Source organism: Lepidochelys olivacea, assembly GCF_965140295.1.
Source record: "Lepidochelys olivacea isolate rLepOli2 genome assembly, chromosome: 17".
NCBI lineage: Eukaryota > Metazoa > Chordata > Testudines > Cheloniidae > Lepidochelys > Lepidochelys olivacea.
In genome coordinates, this window is record NC_140427.1 from 13027756 (window position 1) to 13041374 (window position 13619).

The 13619-nt window shown below is 44.4% G+C and overlaps 1 protein-coding gene across 1 annotated transcript; it reads left to right on the forward strand.

Moving 5' to 3' along the window:
* The first annotated feature begins 1438 nt into the window (after positions 1–1438).
* On the forward strand, positions 1439–5665 carry CHCHD2 (coiled-coil-helix-coiled-coil-helix domain containing 2). The gene is made up of 4 exons (XM_084650628.1): positions 1439–1618; positions 3344–3593; positions 4640–4796; positions 5308–5665. Exons 1-4 carry the CDS (start codon positions 1569–1571, stop codon positions 5316–5318), a joined length of 468 nt encoding a protein of 155 aa, XP_084506754.1. The 5' UTR covers positions 1439–1568; the 3' UTR covers positions 5319–5665.
* The last annotated feature ends 7954 nt before the right edge of the window (positions 5666–13619 follow it).

Below are 13619 nucleotides of genomic sequence, written 5' to 3' on the forward strand. Positions count from 1 at the left end.
AGGTATTATTATTGGCTTATTTTTTTTTAAAAAAAGAGTGGCTTTTATTGTCAGTAAAATCACATAAGTAATCTGATTTTGATCATGGCAATTTTTGGGAGTTGGGTCCTGTCACTTCTCCTGCTGCTCTTAAGATTTTTTTTTTTTTAAGACTCCCATCCTACAACGAGCTGTGTGTGTGTAGACCACTGTTCCTGCACACAACTCTGTGTGGAATCATGGTCATAGTTTTTCTGATCAATACTTGTTTTTTTACTTTCTAGACAGCTGTCTAAATCTAATGATAGGTTGCTTCTGTATGCAAAAATGACACAATTATGCTTTTTGGGGAACTGGTAATTAAATATGGATAAATAGAAAATGTTAATCAGGGCAGTGAGATATGAAATAAAGGCAGAGGGGAGAGACGTGTGCCACTTTTTCTGATTGATATCATAATGCTATAAAGGATTTAATTGATTCACCTGTTCTCTAGAGCATATAACTATTAATAGATCAAAATTAAAAGGTGGCAATACATGTAAACGAACAGTATAATTTCTCATACATGCCAAACCAATCACAGTTTAAAAGAGAGAAAAACATTTAGGACTTTAGCTGAACAGCTGTGAACAGATGTTGTATTACAAGGTGCTTTGAGGATGAGTCTGTACTCAAATAAGTTTTTGGAAGTAATATTTGTATAGTACTAACACATTTCAGACATGTGAAAAAACTTTTAACATTAACTAAACTTAGCTTAATTCAATATATAACAACTCATTTAAACACATACTGTATACAACAGCATTCACAAGACTATGTAATTTGATTGTAGATGGTTCTACTCTAAGACTTTCCTACCAAATACATTTATTGGATCTGTAGTCACTTATTTTTCATTCTCTTGGCTTGAATTTTGAACATTGGTGCTGCTGAGTGACATTAACATGAGATGCGTTTACTATTAATTCACATTTCTATTACAGCAGCACTTAAAAGGTCTCCATCAGGAGTGGGGCCCCATTATGGTTGCTATACAAACAGATACATTAAATTCTTTATCATTCTTCTACCATATAAAATTGACCATTTTTAACTAAGATTTCCCCTCCGTAAATGTTAAGATCAACTCCACAGGTACAGTGATCACAGGGTCTCAGACTGGCCCAATAGTTGCACTCGACTTCCCAATACAGCAGACATCCATCAGCCTATGGATAGGGCCTTAACCAAGGACGAGGGGCAGCCCTAGAACATCCTTCCTCTACCCAGCAGGGCCTCCCCAGTGGGTCCCTCCTCCCCCGGCCTTGGTCTGAGGGCAGGTTGATGGGGACAGCAGGGGAGTCTCTCCCAGCCCTGGCAGGGGGTGGAGACTGGGCCAAGGGAGCGGATCGCAGAGCATTGGCTCCGCCCTCTACGCCGCTCTTTGCGTGTGACGTCATGAGGGCGCGCGCCGCCGCTGGCAAGCCGGTGACCTTCAAGGGGGCGGAAGCGGAAGCGGCGGCTCGGATCAGTGCGGCCCGCGGCGAAGGCGGGTGCAGCAGGCGCAGTCCCGGCCGTTAGCGAGTCCGCCCGCAGCCGCCAGCATGCCGAGGGGCAGCCGGAGCCGCACGTCCCGCATGGCGGCCCCGGCCAGGTGAGCGGGGCTGGGGGCGAGCAGCCTGGAGGGCAGATAGGGTGCGCGGGGGGCGGGCCCTGTTAATCTCACCTTGTCCCTCCCCCCCCCGGCCTGGCAGGGCAGCAGCCCCTGCGTGGATCCGGGTTCGTGGGCCTCCCCCAGCGAGCCTGGTGCGGGCGCAGGGCAGCGGGGGATGGGCGCGCCGTGAGGCCCGCGGCGGAGGCTGATCCAAGGCCTCGGTTATGTAACCGTCTCCGGCCTCCTCTCCCGCCGAGGGCGGCGGTGTTTGCTGAGCGCTGCGGCCTTGTCGAGGCGGTCAATGTTTAACCGGCCTAGGGAGCAGCCGACTTGTAACCGGGCGGGGTGCTGCCTGGACAGGCCTGCGCTAAACTAGATTGTGGCACCTACAGGCTGGACGGGCTGTGGATCAGCCTTGGCAAAAGCCAGCTGGCTCCGGTTTGAAAATCCGCCACACCTCGATTATCCCCCAGTTCACACAGTTTTGTTCTTTTCATTCACATTAGGGGGAGGGGGTCTGAATCGCCTGTATCCATTTGTGAAATCTTTATGAAAGTTTCCAAAAAGGAGACCTAAGCCTAAAGCATGTACACCAGCCCTAGAGTTCAGTCTTTGTATTGCAAGACATGTATGTGGTATAAACATTACAGGTATTCAAAAACTCAACTCTTAAATAAAAAGAAAAGGAGGACTTGTGGCACCTAAGACAAACAAATTTATTAGAGCATAAGCTTTCGTGAGCTACAGCTCACTTCATCGGATGCATTCAGTGGAAAATATAGTGGGGAGATTTTATATACACAGAACATGAAACAATGGGTGTTACCATACACACTGTAACAAGATTCAGAGTAGTAGCCGTGTTAGTCTGTATTCGCAAAAAGAAAAGGACTTGTGGCACCTTAGAGACTAACCAATTTATTTGAGCATAAGCTTTTGTGAGCTACAACTCACTTCACTGGATGCATACATCCGATGAAGTGAGCTGTAGCTCACGCTCAAATAAATTGGTTAGTCTCTAAGGTGCCACAAATACTCCTTTTCTTTTTACTGTAACAAGAGTGATCAGGAAAGGTGAGCTATTACCAGCAAAGGGGGGGGAAGGGGGACCTTTTGTAGTGATGATCAAGGTGGGCCATTTCCAGCAGTTGACAAGAACAGTAGGAGGGGAAATAAACAAGGGGAAATAGTTTTACTTTGTGTAATGACCCATCCACTCCCAGTCTTTATTCAAGCCTAAATTAATTGTATCCAGTTTGCAAATTAATTCCAATTCAGCAGTCTCTCATTGGAGTCTGTTTTGAAGGTTTTTTTGTTGAAGAATTGCCACTTTTAGGTCTGTAAGCGAGTGACCAAAGAAATTGAAGTGTTCTCTGACTGGTTTTTGAATGTTATGATTGATGTCTGATTTGTGTCCATTTATTAATAGCTCACCTTTCCTGATCACTCTTGTTACAGTCTGTATGCTAACATCCATTGTTTCATCTTCTCTATGTATATAAAATCTCCCCACTATATTTTCCACTGTATCCATCTGATGAAGTGAGCTGTAGCTCACGAAAGCTTATGCTCTAATAAACTTGTTAGTCTCTAAGGTGCCACAAGTACTCCTTTTTACAGATACAGACTAACATGGCTGCTACTCTGAAACTCAGCTTTTAAATGGAGTCTTTTATAAAGGGTGTGGGGTTTTTTTGCATTAATTATTTTTTTTCCCCAATGCAGTCGTGCACCGCAAATGAGAGCAGCACCCCCACCCCCTGCAGCTCGTGCTCCAGTACCAGCACCTGCCCCTGCATCTGCAGTGACTTCTGCTGCTGCACCAAGGCAGCCTGGTCTGATGGCACAGATGGCTACAACTGCTGCAGGAGTAGCAGTAGGCTCAGCTGTAGGACACACACTAGGTCATGCCATGACAGGAGGATTTGGTGGAGGAAGTGGCTCTGAAGCTGCAAGGCCTGACATTACTTACCAGGTACATGGCTGATATTGTATCTTCAGTCTGAGCTATGAATGAAATGGGAAACTTGTAAGGTGAGCCATAGTGAGTGACACAGGCCTAATGACAGCTTAATCCATGGAGATGGTATATGGGGATACATGCATAATTCTATTCTAGTGACTGGCTTTTGACATCCCCCTCACCCCCTCAAAAAAGGGGTGTGTAACAGATTGGCTCAGTCAAATCTAATGCCCTTATGGTTTGATTGGTAAACTAGCCATCAGAGTAATAAGATGTTATGGGTATTCAAGTGTTATTAACTGCCATTCTAGGATTCATTAAGAGTTTGTGATGAAGGTCTGAAATATTTAGCTGTTGGATTTGTGCACAAGAGAATTTCCATGTGCTGCTTTTCACTCAAGTAGAAAAAAAGACTAGATCGATTAAGATGGTCAGCTAGAGGCTCAGTATAAGGCTCAGATTCTGTCAGCTGCATTTGAACATCTTACCTTGTTCTGCTTTTGTACCAAATTCTTAATCTTACTGAAATAGACTGGAGAGTTATGGATTAGCCTTCCATTAGTACCCTTTCTGATCACATTTTTCTTTAAAATGCAGACACAACTGCAATCCAAAACATTAACTTATTTATCAACAAGTCTCCTAACTATAAGGGGAACAGGAAAATATGTCAATGTTTTATGAGTTTAAATTGACCTCTATTCACCAATGTGATGTTTGGGACCAGACTTTTTTGGGTACTCTTTCCCTGTATTGGGATTTGAATCCCTCCCGGGTCAGTTCTTACGTTGCCGAACACTGGATGAAATCTTAAGTCCACTAAGTTCCTAAGAATGGGAAGACTCCCTTTGACTTCAGTGGGGTCAGGATATTACCTCTAGTATTTGAAAGTTGCACAACTTCCAAGGGAGCTCCTGCTGCCTTCACAGGGGAAGAAAGAAGCAGAAATGTACCTATTGTAATAAGTAGTCTTAGGGTGTGATTCTCTGTATCTGGAAATCTTCATCCACATTCATTTTTTCAAATATGTGAATGTGCTTCTGTGGCTTCCTTTTCAGGAGCCTCAAGCAGCCCAGGCTGCATATCAGCAGCAGTCCCAGTATCCGCCCTGCCAGTACGAAATGAAGCAGTTTTTGGAGTGTGCACAGAACCAGAGTGACCTCAAGCTGTGTGAGGGTTTCAGTGAGGTGTTGAAGCAATGCAGGTTTGCTAATGGTGAGTAGCTTACTTAGCTCTGTGTAGTCTGGTACAGACTTAAGTCACCTGATTAATTCTCTCAGGAACTGGGCCTGAACCAGCATGGTACTTGGTAATATCCATTCTGGTGTGCATGCCAGAGCCCCCTGTAATTATTTGCAATGGAACTGAAAGAATGCACAAAAGCTTCTAATGTTTCCTCCTTTGCTCCATGTCCAAGTCTGAAATTAAAGGTGGACTCCAAAGGAGTGGTACCTACGCTAAACTGTGTAAGGTGCATTGACAGTGCTTGTCTAATTATGGGTGTTACTCTCCAGAGACATCTGTTCTGCTTTTTATTGAGGTGAAATTGCTAATTGTGCAACTGTTAATCTATGCAAGCACAGTTGGAATATGAAACCTAGTGATGCCTAATGTCACTGAGGAATTAAGTCTTCCTGAATCATACAAAGCAAATTAATCTACAGGTAGTGAAGGTTCTCGGCATTAAAATTTATCTTGTCACTAATTCTAACTGTTTAATTTACAGGTTTATCCTAATCAAGTTCTACAGAATGAAGAAGCTGAAAATGAGCATCCAAAGATCTAAAATTGAAAGATGCTTCAGTAGCTTTAGACCTTAAGTTTACTATCTGTAATATCTTGTTAGTTCATATATTCACAACTGAATGTCCAAACCTTGACACAACTTAAAGGGTCCTTTAGATTTTTCTGCCACATTGATAAACATGCTGGATTGTAACAGGATAGTTCTAAACTAGAGATCAGGGGAGGGAGTTGAAATATTTTGCCCATCTTCAGAATCTTATACAAGGGGCCTAATCAAAACTAGTTCTGCTTATTACATTGCTGTTTAAATGTGAGACTAAATAAAATTCTCAATGTTTGAGGTGTCTAATGAGAGCCTGTGAATTAGGAGTTATCACTTTCTGTGGGAATAAGATGTGGAAGTAGATAGTTAGGGAAACACCCCTCCTATGTTAGCCTCAAGACCACATTTTCAGGAGAGCTTAGCACACACATGCCCTGTTCATGCTGATGAGCCCTCTTCGAAGTCTGGTCCCTACTGTTGGTTCTGAACACTCTCAAAATCTGACCTGAAGGGTATGAAGGAGTAATGCAAACTTGTCTCTCTGCCATCATCAATCTTTAGAAAAACCTCAGTCATATGAAAATCAAATCTGCTAAATCAGCAGTTCCTAAACTTGTATGGTGTGGTCAGGTTCTGAAGTGTATGAGACACTCTTCTCCCCCCCCCTCCCCCCCGAGATTAATGTGAATCACTTGCTTTTCTCCTGGGGCATTCTGCCTCTTACCTCCATTAATACCTTCCAAGGTCAGAAGGGACCAGTGTGAATATCTAGGCTGACCATCTGTGTAATGCAGGCCATAGAACTTTCCCCAGAATTGTTTGAATTAGAGCACTTTTTAAAAAAAGCTTGATTTCTAAATTGCCAGTGATGGAAAATGCACCATAACCCTTAATAAATTGTCAGAGTGGGTAACTACCCTCCCTATTTTATTTTAACTACTTCTTATTTCTGGTCTGCATTTGTCTAACTTCAGCTTCCAACTGATGGATCTTTCAACCATCTTGGTGGTAACTGCCAGCCCCTGTCTCTTTCCCCTACCTAGCAGTGGCACCAGTAAAGGCACCTATGTTAACTTCTCCTTGTTTCCAGCTACTCAGGCAGCCTCTGACACAAGCTTGGGCTTCTGTAAGTATCTGGAAACCAGGAACATTAGCACAGTGGGCCTACATCGCACCAGCTCAAGCTGGGAACAACTGAAGCAACTGACATCACTGAATACAGCAAGGTTTGTCCCCCTAAGGATTAACTACCAGGCTTCATTAGGAGATCTCTCTTCATGTAATTGGTTCAATGCGTGTTGCCTGAACTCATGCCATCTTAATTGGTTCAAGCTTTATGAAATAGGGAGAGGGGGCTAGTCAGGGAAAGTTCCTGCAGGAAATCCAGAAGCGTTCAGTAATTGAAACACTGTCATGTTACATTGAACAAGAGCTGAATGATGACCAATACAGCAAAACTCAGATCACATCTGAAGCATGACTGTGTACTCTCTAGAAAACGTCAATGTGCAATTCATTAGATCGTGCAAAATCCTGGCTCTCAAGAGCAGCAGAAACAATGAGTATGTGACAATGGTGGCAGGTTCCTTTTTTCCACTTCAGGGAAAAAGATTACCAAGAAACATTCCTCACAAGGTCAACAATCCTGCATGGTGGTATGCCGTTCAATTGTCTTCAGCAGCTGCTGCATCTACTAGTGCTGCTAGTAACAGCCTGCACTGCTACATGTTACCAGCGACCTTTGCAACTATCGGCTAAAAACCTCTAAAGAAAGAATTGGAAGTAGTCTGATTTGTTTTAAGATGCCCTCCTTAACTGCTCCACTAGAGGGTGTTGCTGTTAAAACAGCTTAAGGATGTCAAGTGAAATTCAGCTGCCTTTAAAAGCTGCCCAATACTTATGTTCTACGTTATGTACAACCCATGAATGGAATCTTCTTCACAATTGGAAAAAGCAATAGGCTTTTAGAGGAGGGCTTAGACCTCTCCCGCTCCAGTGCAAAGGGGAAGGAGATGACGGTTATATGAATTGCTTTCCACTGTTCCCCCTTTCCTCTTATGCTAGTGCTTGATATTACCCATTTTCCATAGGTATCGATATATACCAGCATACAACTTGACTGTTCCCAGAAGGTCCCAGGCCTAGGTCTGACTTAACTCTCTGGTTGAAGAGACAAATTTTATGCCTTAAATAATGCAAGTGTTCAAAATACGACTTAATATGTAGCAAGCAAGAAAGGTAGAAGTGATAAAGTATTCTATGCAGCAGTGCAAAAGAGGTTAGAGGGTAAGACCACATCTACCATGCCATATGCATTTCTGCTTTTCCTACGTTAGCAAAAGCTGCTCATTGGGTAACACATCTTACGTATGTTAGAGAATCTGCTATCCTTGAACAAGCAAGCTTACACTTGATCAGCTTATTTTTAGGCTGTAGGTGATGTATAGCTATGTAAAGCATTAAGGTGCAGATGGAATTTATGGTGGATACTGTTCTTGAAATAAGAGCTGGACTAAAGTACAAGGATACATGTAGATATGGGGGAAAGCTTCATAAGGTTAAGAGAACAGTGCAACAGTTTACATAATGGCCTGGGTAAGAATCTTTACCACTATGTATCTTTAAAGGTGGCTTTGTAGGCTGAGCACTTCCTCTTGAACTAAAGTGGAGATTTGCTGTTCCCTCCCCATAACAAATTCACATTTTAGCCTCAAATCTATTTCTGTAGAGGTTTCATAAGACTCCTGTGTGGCTTCTCCCATGGGAGCCATGGCAAGAATAGCTGCAGTAGTTTAAAAAGTGTGCCTAGCATCCCCCTTGCAAGGAACTTGCTGCAGTACATCTGCTCAAAGATATGAAACAAGAACAGGGAGAGGCAAAGCTGGCACGTGACCCATTTCAGGAGTGGAGAACAGAAGTACAAGATGGTTAAAGAACCCTTTCAACATTATTATTGAGTATATACATTAGCATAAATGTTCAGAGAGGGAAGCGAGCATGAAGGACAAACACGTTGAAGATGGGGCTTCTGCCTTCTCACCTTGTTACTACTTTTACCAAATTAGCTTTAGCTTAATTACCTCCCACTCCTCTGGCTGCACTTCAGAATCATGCATGCTGGGATTACAAGTCCTTTCTATGCTCCCTGCCTGAATTCCATAGAATCTTACCTAAGAACAGTTGTGAATTGGCTCCAAATGCTGAGGGGAAAAAAATACTGATCGCTTACGAGAAACTACCCAGCCTGCTCCTGCATGCTGTTACTATTCAGTAACCTGCAGGAGAGCCAGGAAAGCCCTGCTGCCTGTTTGAATGGTTTCTGATCACTTCAGAATAGGGTCATTCATGTTGCTTTCCCCCCCCTTCCGCTCCAAACCAGCGATTAAACAAATGTTGTGGCGCTGTACGTTCATGTCTGAGGTTCTGGCATTGCTTCCAAGTAGCACTGCAACTTATTTTTGGCTTTGCAGCCCTCACACGGACGCTGACCTGGAACGAGTTAGCAGCCGTGCTGACGGCTGGGTTGTTATTGTGGAACTCAAAGTGGTCTGTCTCTTAGACCCTTATTGTTCAAGTTCATTTTGATATTTGTGGTAGTAATTTGATCCCTAATTGCTGCTCCTGGAAAATTTGGGCTGAAAGTAGAAGGCAGAATCTGCAAAGAGGTAATGGTAAGTAGGGACCTGCTGTGTCTAGCAACAGCTCTCTTGAAAGGAAATGAGCAGTAGGAGTACATCTACAAAGGAGAGTGGTGGGGAGTGTATGAAGCAACAGGTTAGAACTACAAACCATTGATATGTTGTGATGTTTTATATAGCACCTTACAAGTGATCACCATAAATCATTCTCAATTGTAAGGCAGAGAGCCTTATTTTCTTATGTGCCTGTGTCATGGTGGGTCCTTTTGGTACCATAGAAGTAATTATGTAATCTTGCTGAAGTTGAAAGCCTCTCTCAAATCCACTAGCGAATGCTAAAACCAGCAAGATATCTGGAACAAACGTATATTGTCTAATCAGGCCTTTGGAATAGATTGTGTCAAATTCTGCTGTCATTACAATATTGTAGCAGTGTAACTGGAATGACTCCATTTACTGCACTGGTGTCAAAGTAGAATTTGGCCCATTATCTTGCAGTATTGAGCTTTATATTAACATACTTGGTAAAGGGACAAAGGGTGCATCAAGAGTAGAAAGACTGGTTCAGAGAGATGCTATTCCTGTATCTGCTATATTCTTTAGGGTTTAATATGGGGTGGCCAACCCATGGCTTGCGAGCTCACAGGCGGCTCTTTTATGGTTAAAGTACGGCTCCTGGAGCCCACTATGTCCATTTCCCCCCCACAGCTTCTCTGTCCAACAGATTGCCAGGGATGGGGAGTTTGGGGTTTCTGCCCTGCAGCAGGGTGGTGTGGCTTGGGGCTTCAGCCCTAGGGGGCACACCAACTGGGGCCCCGAGCCTTGGCAGGCACCTCCCATGGGGCAGAAGCCCCAAACCCTGCTGCAGGCATGCCCAGCTCTCGAGGTTATGACAATTATCGTATGTGGCTCAGAGGGTCAGTAAGTTTGTGTGTATATATTAAACCATAAGTGGCCAATCAGTTATTTCAGGCTATCAAAGTTTCAAAATACATGATATGGGGATAATATGAAATGCAGACTTGGTGCAGATGTTTGTTTATCCATACTGAGATAATGGATTTTCCTTCTCTAACTAAAGAGTAATATTACCCTGGTAAAGACAACTCCTTTTACAGGATCAATACTGCTACTGGACTGTCCCACTATTGTTAGTTCTTTACAGCAGCTGCCTGTAAAGGAGTCCAGTGGATTTTAAGCAAGCTCTGTTAGGCTGGAGTCTCCTGCATCCATTGAAGTCTATGGGAGCCCTCCCACAGAAGCGAGCTCCACATCTAGGTCTTTTCCCCACAAAACTAGACAAAAAAGAGAGACCTTAAAGGTCTGATCTTGCAAGGTGCTGAGCGTATCCCAGGTGGTATGGAGCATTCTCAGCTCCCCCTGAAGTCCTCCAATCAGGCCCTTAAGATTTGAAAAGCCTGTAGGACCCCAGCCTGCGAGGTGTTGAGCACTTCAGCCTGGTGTGGCAGTAGAGGGCCCTCAGCACCTCATGTGGTGGGACAAGACTTGACTATATGAGAGGCCTTGGGGTGGGTGTAGGTGCCCTGACACCACCTGCCTTGCCAGGTGCCACCCTTGCAGCTGAGCTCAGTAGACAGTGAGTTTTTGCTATGGGTGTAGGACTCACTCCCCCTGTATACCTGCCTCAGTTTCCCCCTTAAAAACAAGCCAAATCCACAAGCCCTCTTGAGGACACTTTGTCAGAGGTGTGTTGGTGTTCTCTTTTCTCTGTCTGATCCTCCCCCTTATTTAAAATATCCCCTCTGGCTTGCCTTAGCTATTGGTTTATATAATGCTTGTGCACTTTCTAACTTCTATGTTATCTACAGCACCTGAAAGAGCTTATGGGGTATAGGCTGCTCTTTATAAATTCAGTGGCCACAAGTTAATTAATTGAAATTTGTTTGTGTTAGTTAAGGGTTGGATGCTCTTCCTTATTTAGCACTGATATAAATAAGTTAGATTGATATTAAGTGACTCAGAATGGAGCATAGATCAAGACATACAGGCTGAAGACCTTCAAGAAGAGCTTTTCGTTTCTTAGAACCAGGCCAAGACAGACACCATTTGGGGACATGATCTGAATGCACTGCAGAGAAATGAAAGTGCACCTGTAGGTATTGTAGCAGAATCATCATGTTACTGGTAGGACAAACAAAAAGACAACGTGGAGGCAAAATTGCTACAGTGGGACCTTCTGGCCAACTGCAACTGGCCATGAAAGAAACTTGGTGAACAGCCCCTCCAAAGCTTTCAGGCATGTTTAGAGAGGTAACCTCTAAGGCTAAATGGCTTATGTTAGAAGCCTGTTTTTTGCAATGGTGCCGAACATGCACACAATAGCTGGAGAATTTCAGGAAGGCCAGGCTCAGCAAGGAGCACTGTGGGAGTTCAGTTCCTCATGGGACCCTGTCCCTAGAGGTGTCTAAACTGGGATATCCAACAAATGAGGCCATCTGTGAAAGTTAGGGCCGGACCCTACTTCCTTGACAATACTACGCTCCCGTGGCTGCAAACATATTTAAAAAATAAGGGACTGTTTTCCTAGCACCATGTGTAACCCACACACCTCTTGGTGCAGTGCTTTGTCCCATGGAGTGGCACAGAAACCACTGAGAGATTGATGAGTCTGCTACAACCTTAGCTAACAGCTGTATGGCTTTTAGCTCATGCAGTAGAGGCTCATGCATTTATCTCCAGAGATCCCAGGCTCAATCCTGCCAGCCAACGACCGGGGTCTGTCAGTGTTACACCCACACTGCCCCTCCTCCTGATATCATCATTATTAATTAATAAGCAGCCCTCAGCTACATTCACCAGGGGTATTTCTTGCTGCTTTTTTGCAGCACTCAGCAACTACCAGTGTTGTATAGAGAGGTAAACATAAGGGACGTCCCTTGTAATTAGGGATGTCGGCATTCCTGGCCACTGACTTCAATAGGAGCAGCAACTTCAACCCCTCTCCCCACATGTACACACACACAAAGAACCTAAAAACTCCTTTCTGTTAAGCACTGAATGTCTCCAGGGGGATTCGGAGCACCCTTAACTCCCACTAGGATCAGGCCTTAAGTGTACCGGTGCTGAATGGACTCTTGGAAACTTTATTTCAAAACTGCTGTATTCCACAGTGATGATATGGGGAGTCTTAGAAACACAAAGTGCGTTATCCAAACCCTGACCTTATGAAACCGAGCTGCTGCAAGCTCAGTGCTTCATAAAAAACGGAGGCTTGTGGGAGAAGTCCAGCTCTCACTGTCTCTATTTAGTATAAACTTTAGTTATGTCGATCAGCAGAATATCCTCCTGGCAGAAGCAGCAGCTCAGATGTCATCCAGACCTAAAACTGTATTTGAGTGGGTTTTTTTCTTTCGGTGGGAGTCATTTTTATTTAGTTTTTAATGGATTTTTAAAAATCCAGACACTTCAGTTAGTTTTGTGAGGCTTAATGCTTTATTTAAAAAGCTGACAATGTCTCATTGGGGGGAGAGAGGGTGCTCAGAAATAGCCATTGGCCAATGTTGTTGATGTGCTATAGTTTATTAGGCTAAAGGAGCCTGACACGTAAGCCAAAGATTTCTCAAGCTTCTATTGATTTGGGTTGCCTAGGGTGAGACATTCCAAAAGGCCTGGTTTTCAGAGAGCACCAATCACCCACTCTCTGAAAATCAGGGCCCTTTAATCACATCTCAAGTGGGGTACCAGTGGCTTTTGAAAACCTTGGCTGTTGATAATGAGAGCAGCAGTGGTTTGAGCACAGGCCTGGGAGCCAGAAACTCTTCTGCTGCCAGCTCACTGTGTGCACCTGGGCATACTACTTAACCTCTCTGTCTCAGCTTCCTGTCCCCCATAGCTGTAAAATTAAAATAGTTACCTTCATTCCTCCCCAGGTTTGGGGTCCTGGTTCAGCCAACTATCCCTATTCAGCAAGGCACTGAGCACACTGGAGTAAATGGGACTCAAGCAGATACTTTGCTGAACTGCAGCTATACTGGGGGTCCTGGTGCTTGCCCTTTAAAGTCCTTGCTTTACTACAAGAAGGAATACTCTGCCCTTGCCATCCCAGCAAGAATCCAGTGTTATTCACTGGAAGTCTTCCTGCAGGACTGAAGGAATTTTAAAAGGGCCTGGAGTACACCCAGCAACTGGAGTCAATGATTGCTCACTCCAGCCGAGGGGTTAAGTAGACCCTGTGTGGCAACAGAGCCTGTGTTCCTCTGTCTGTGAGATAGCGAGCCAGGGAGCTACAGCAGCTCTGCATGCCCAGTATCCTCAGTAGAATTATCCCTGTGCTCACTACAGCCTCTACTATGAGGGATGCTATAGGGCCAGGACAGTCAGGAAAGGGACAAGATTTCAAAAGTGATTTGGGGTACCTCAAAGTTTGGTGGCCCCAACTTGAGAGACCTTAGAGTAGCTGACCCTCAACCTGGGCTCAACTGTAGTCTTGTTGGGTCTCTTGCTCCTGGGTCCCCTATGGAAGCCCCCACCCCTGGCCAATCTCACTGTTTCTGGAAGGAGTTCTGCTCACTCTTGGGGTCTTTTAAGAGTCCAGCTACAGTTCACTTGTCTGTAGTCCCTGCAGGGGACTCCTAGGTCTTGTCACAGGCA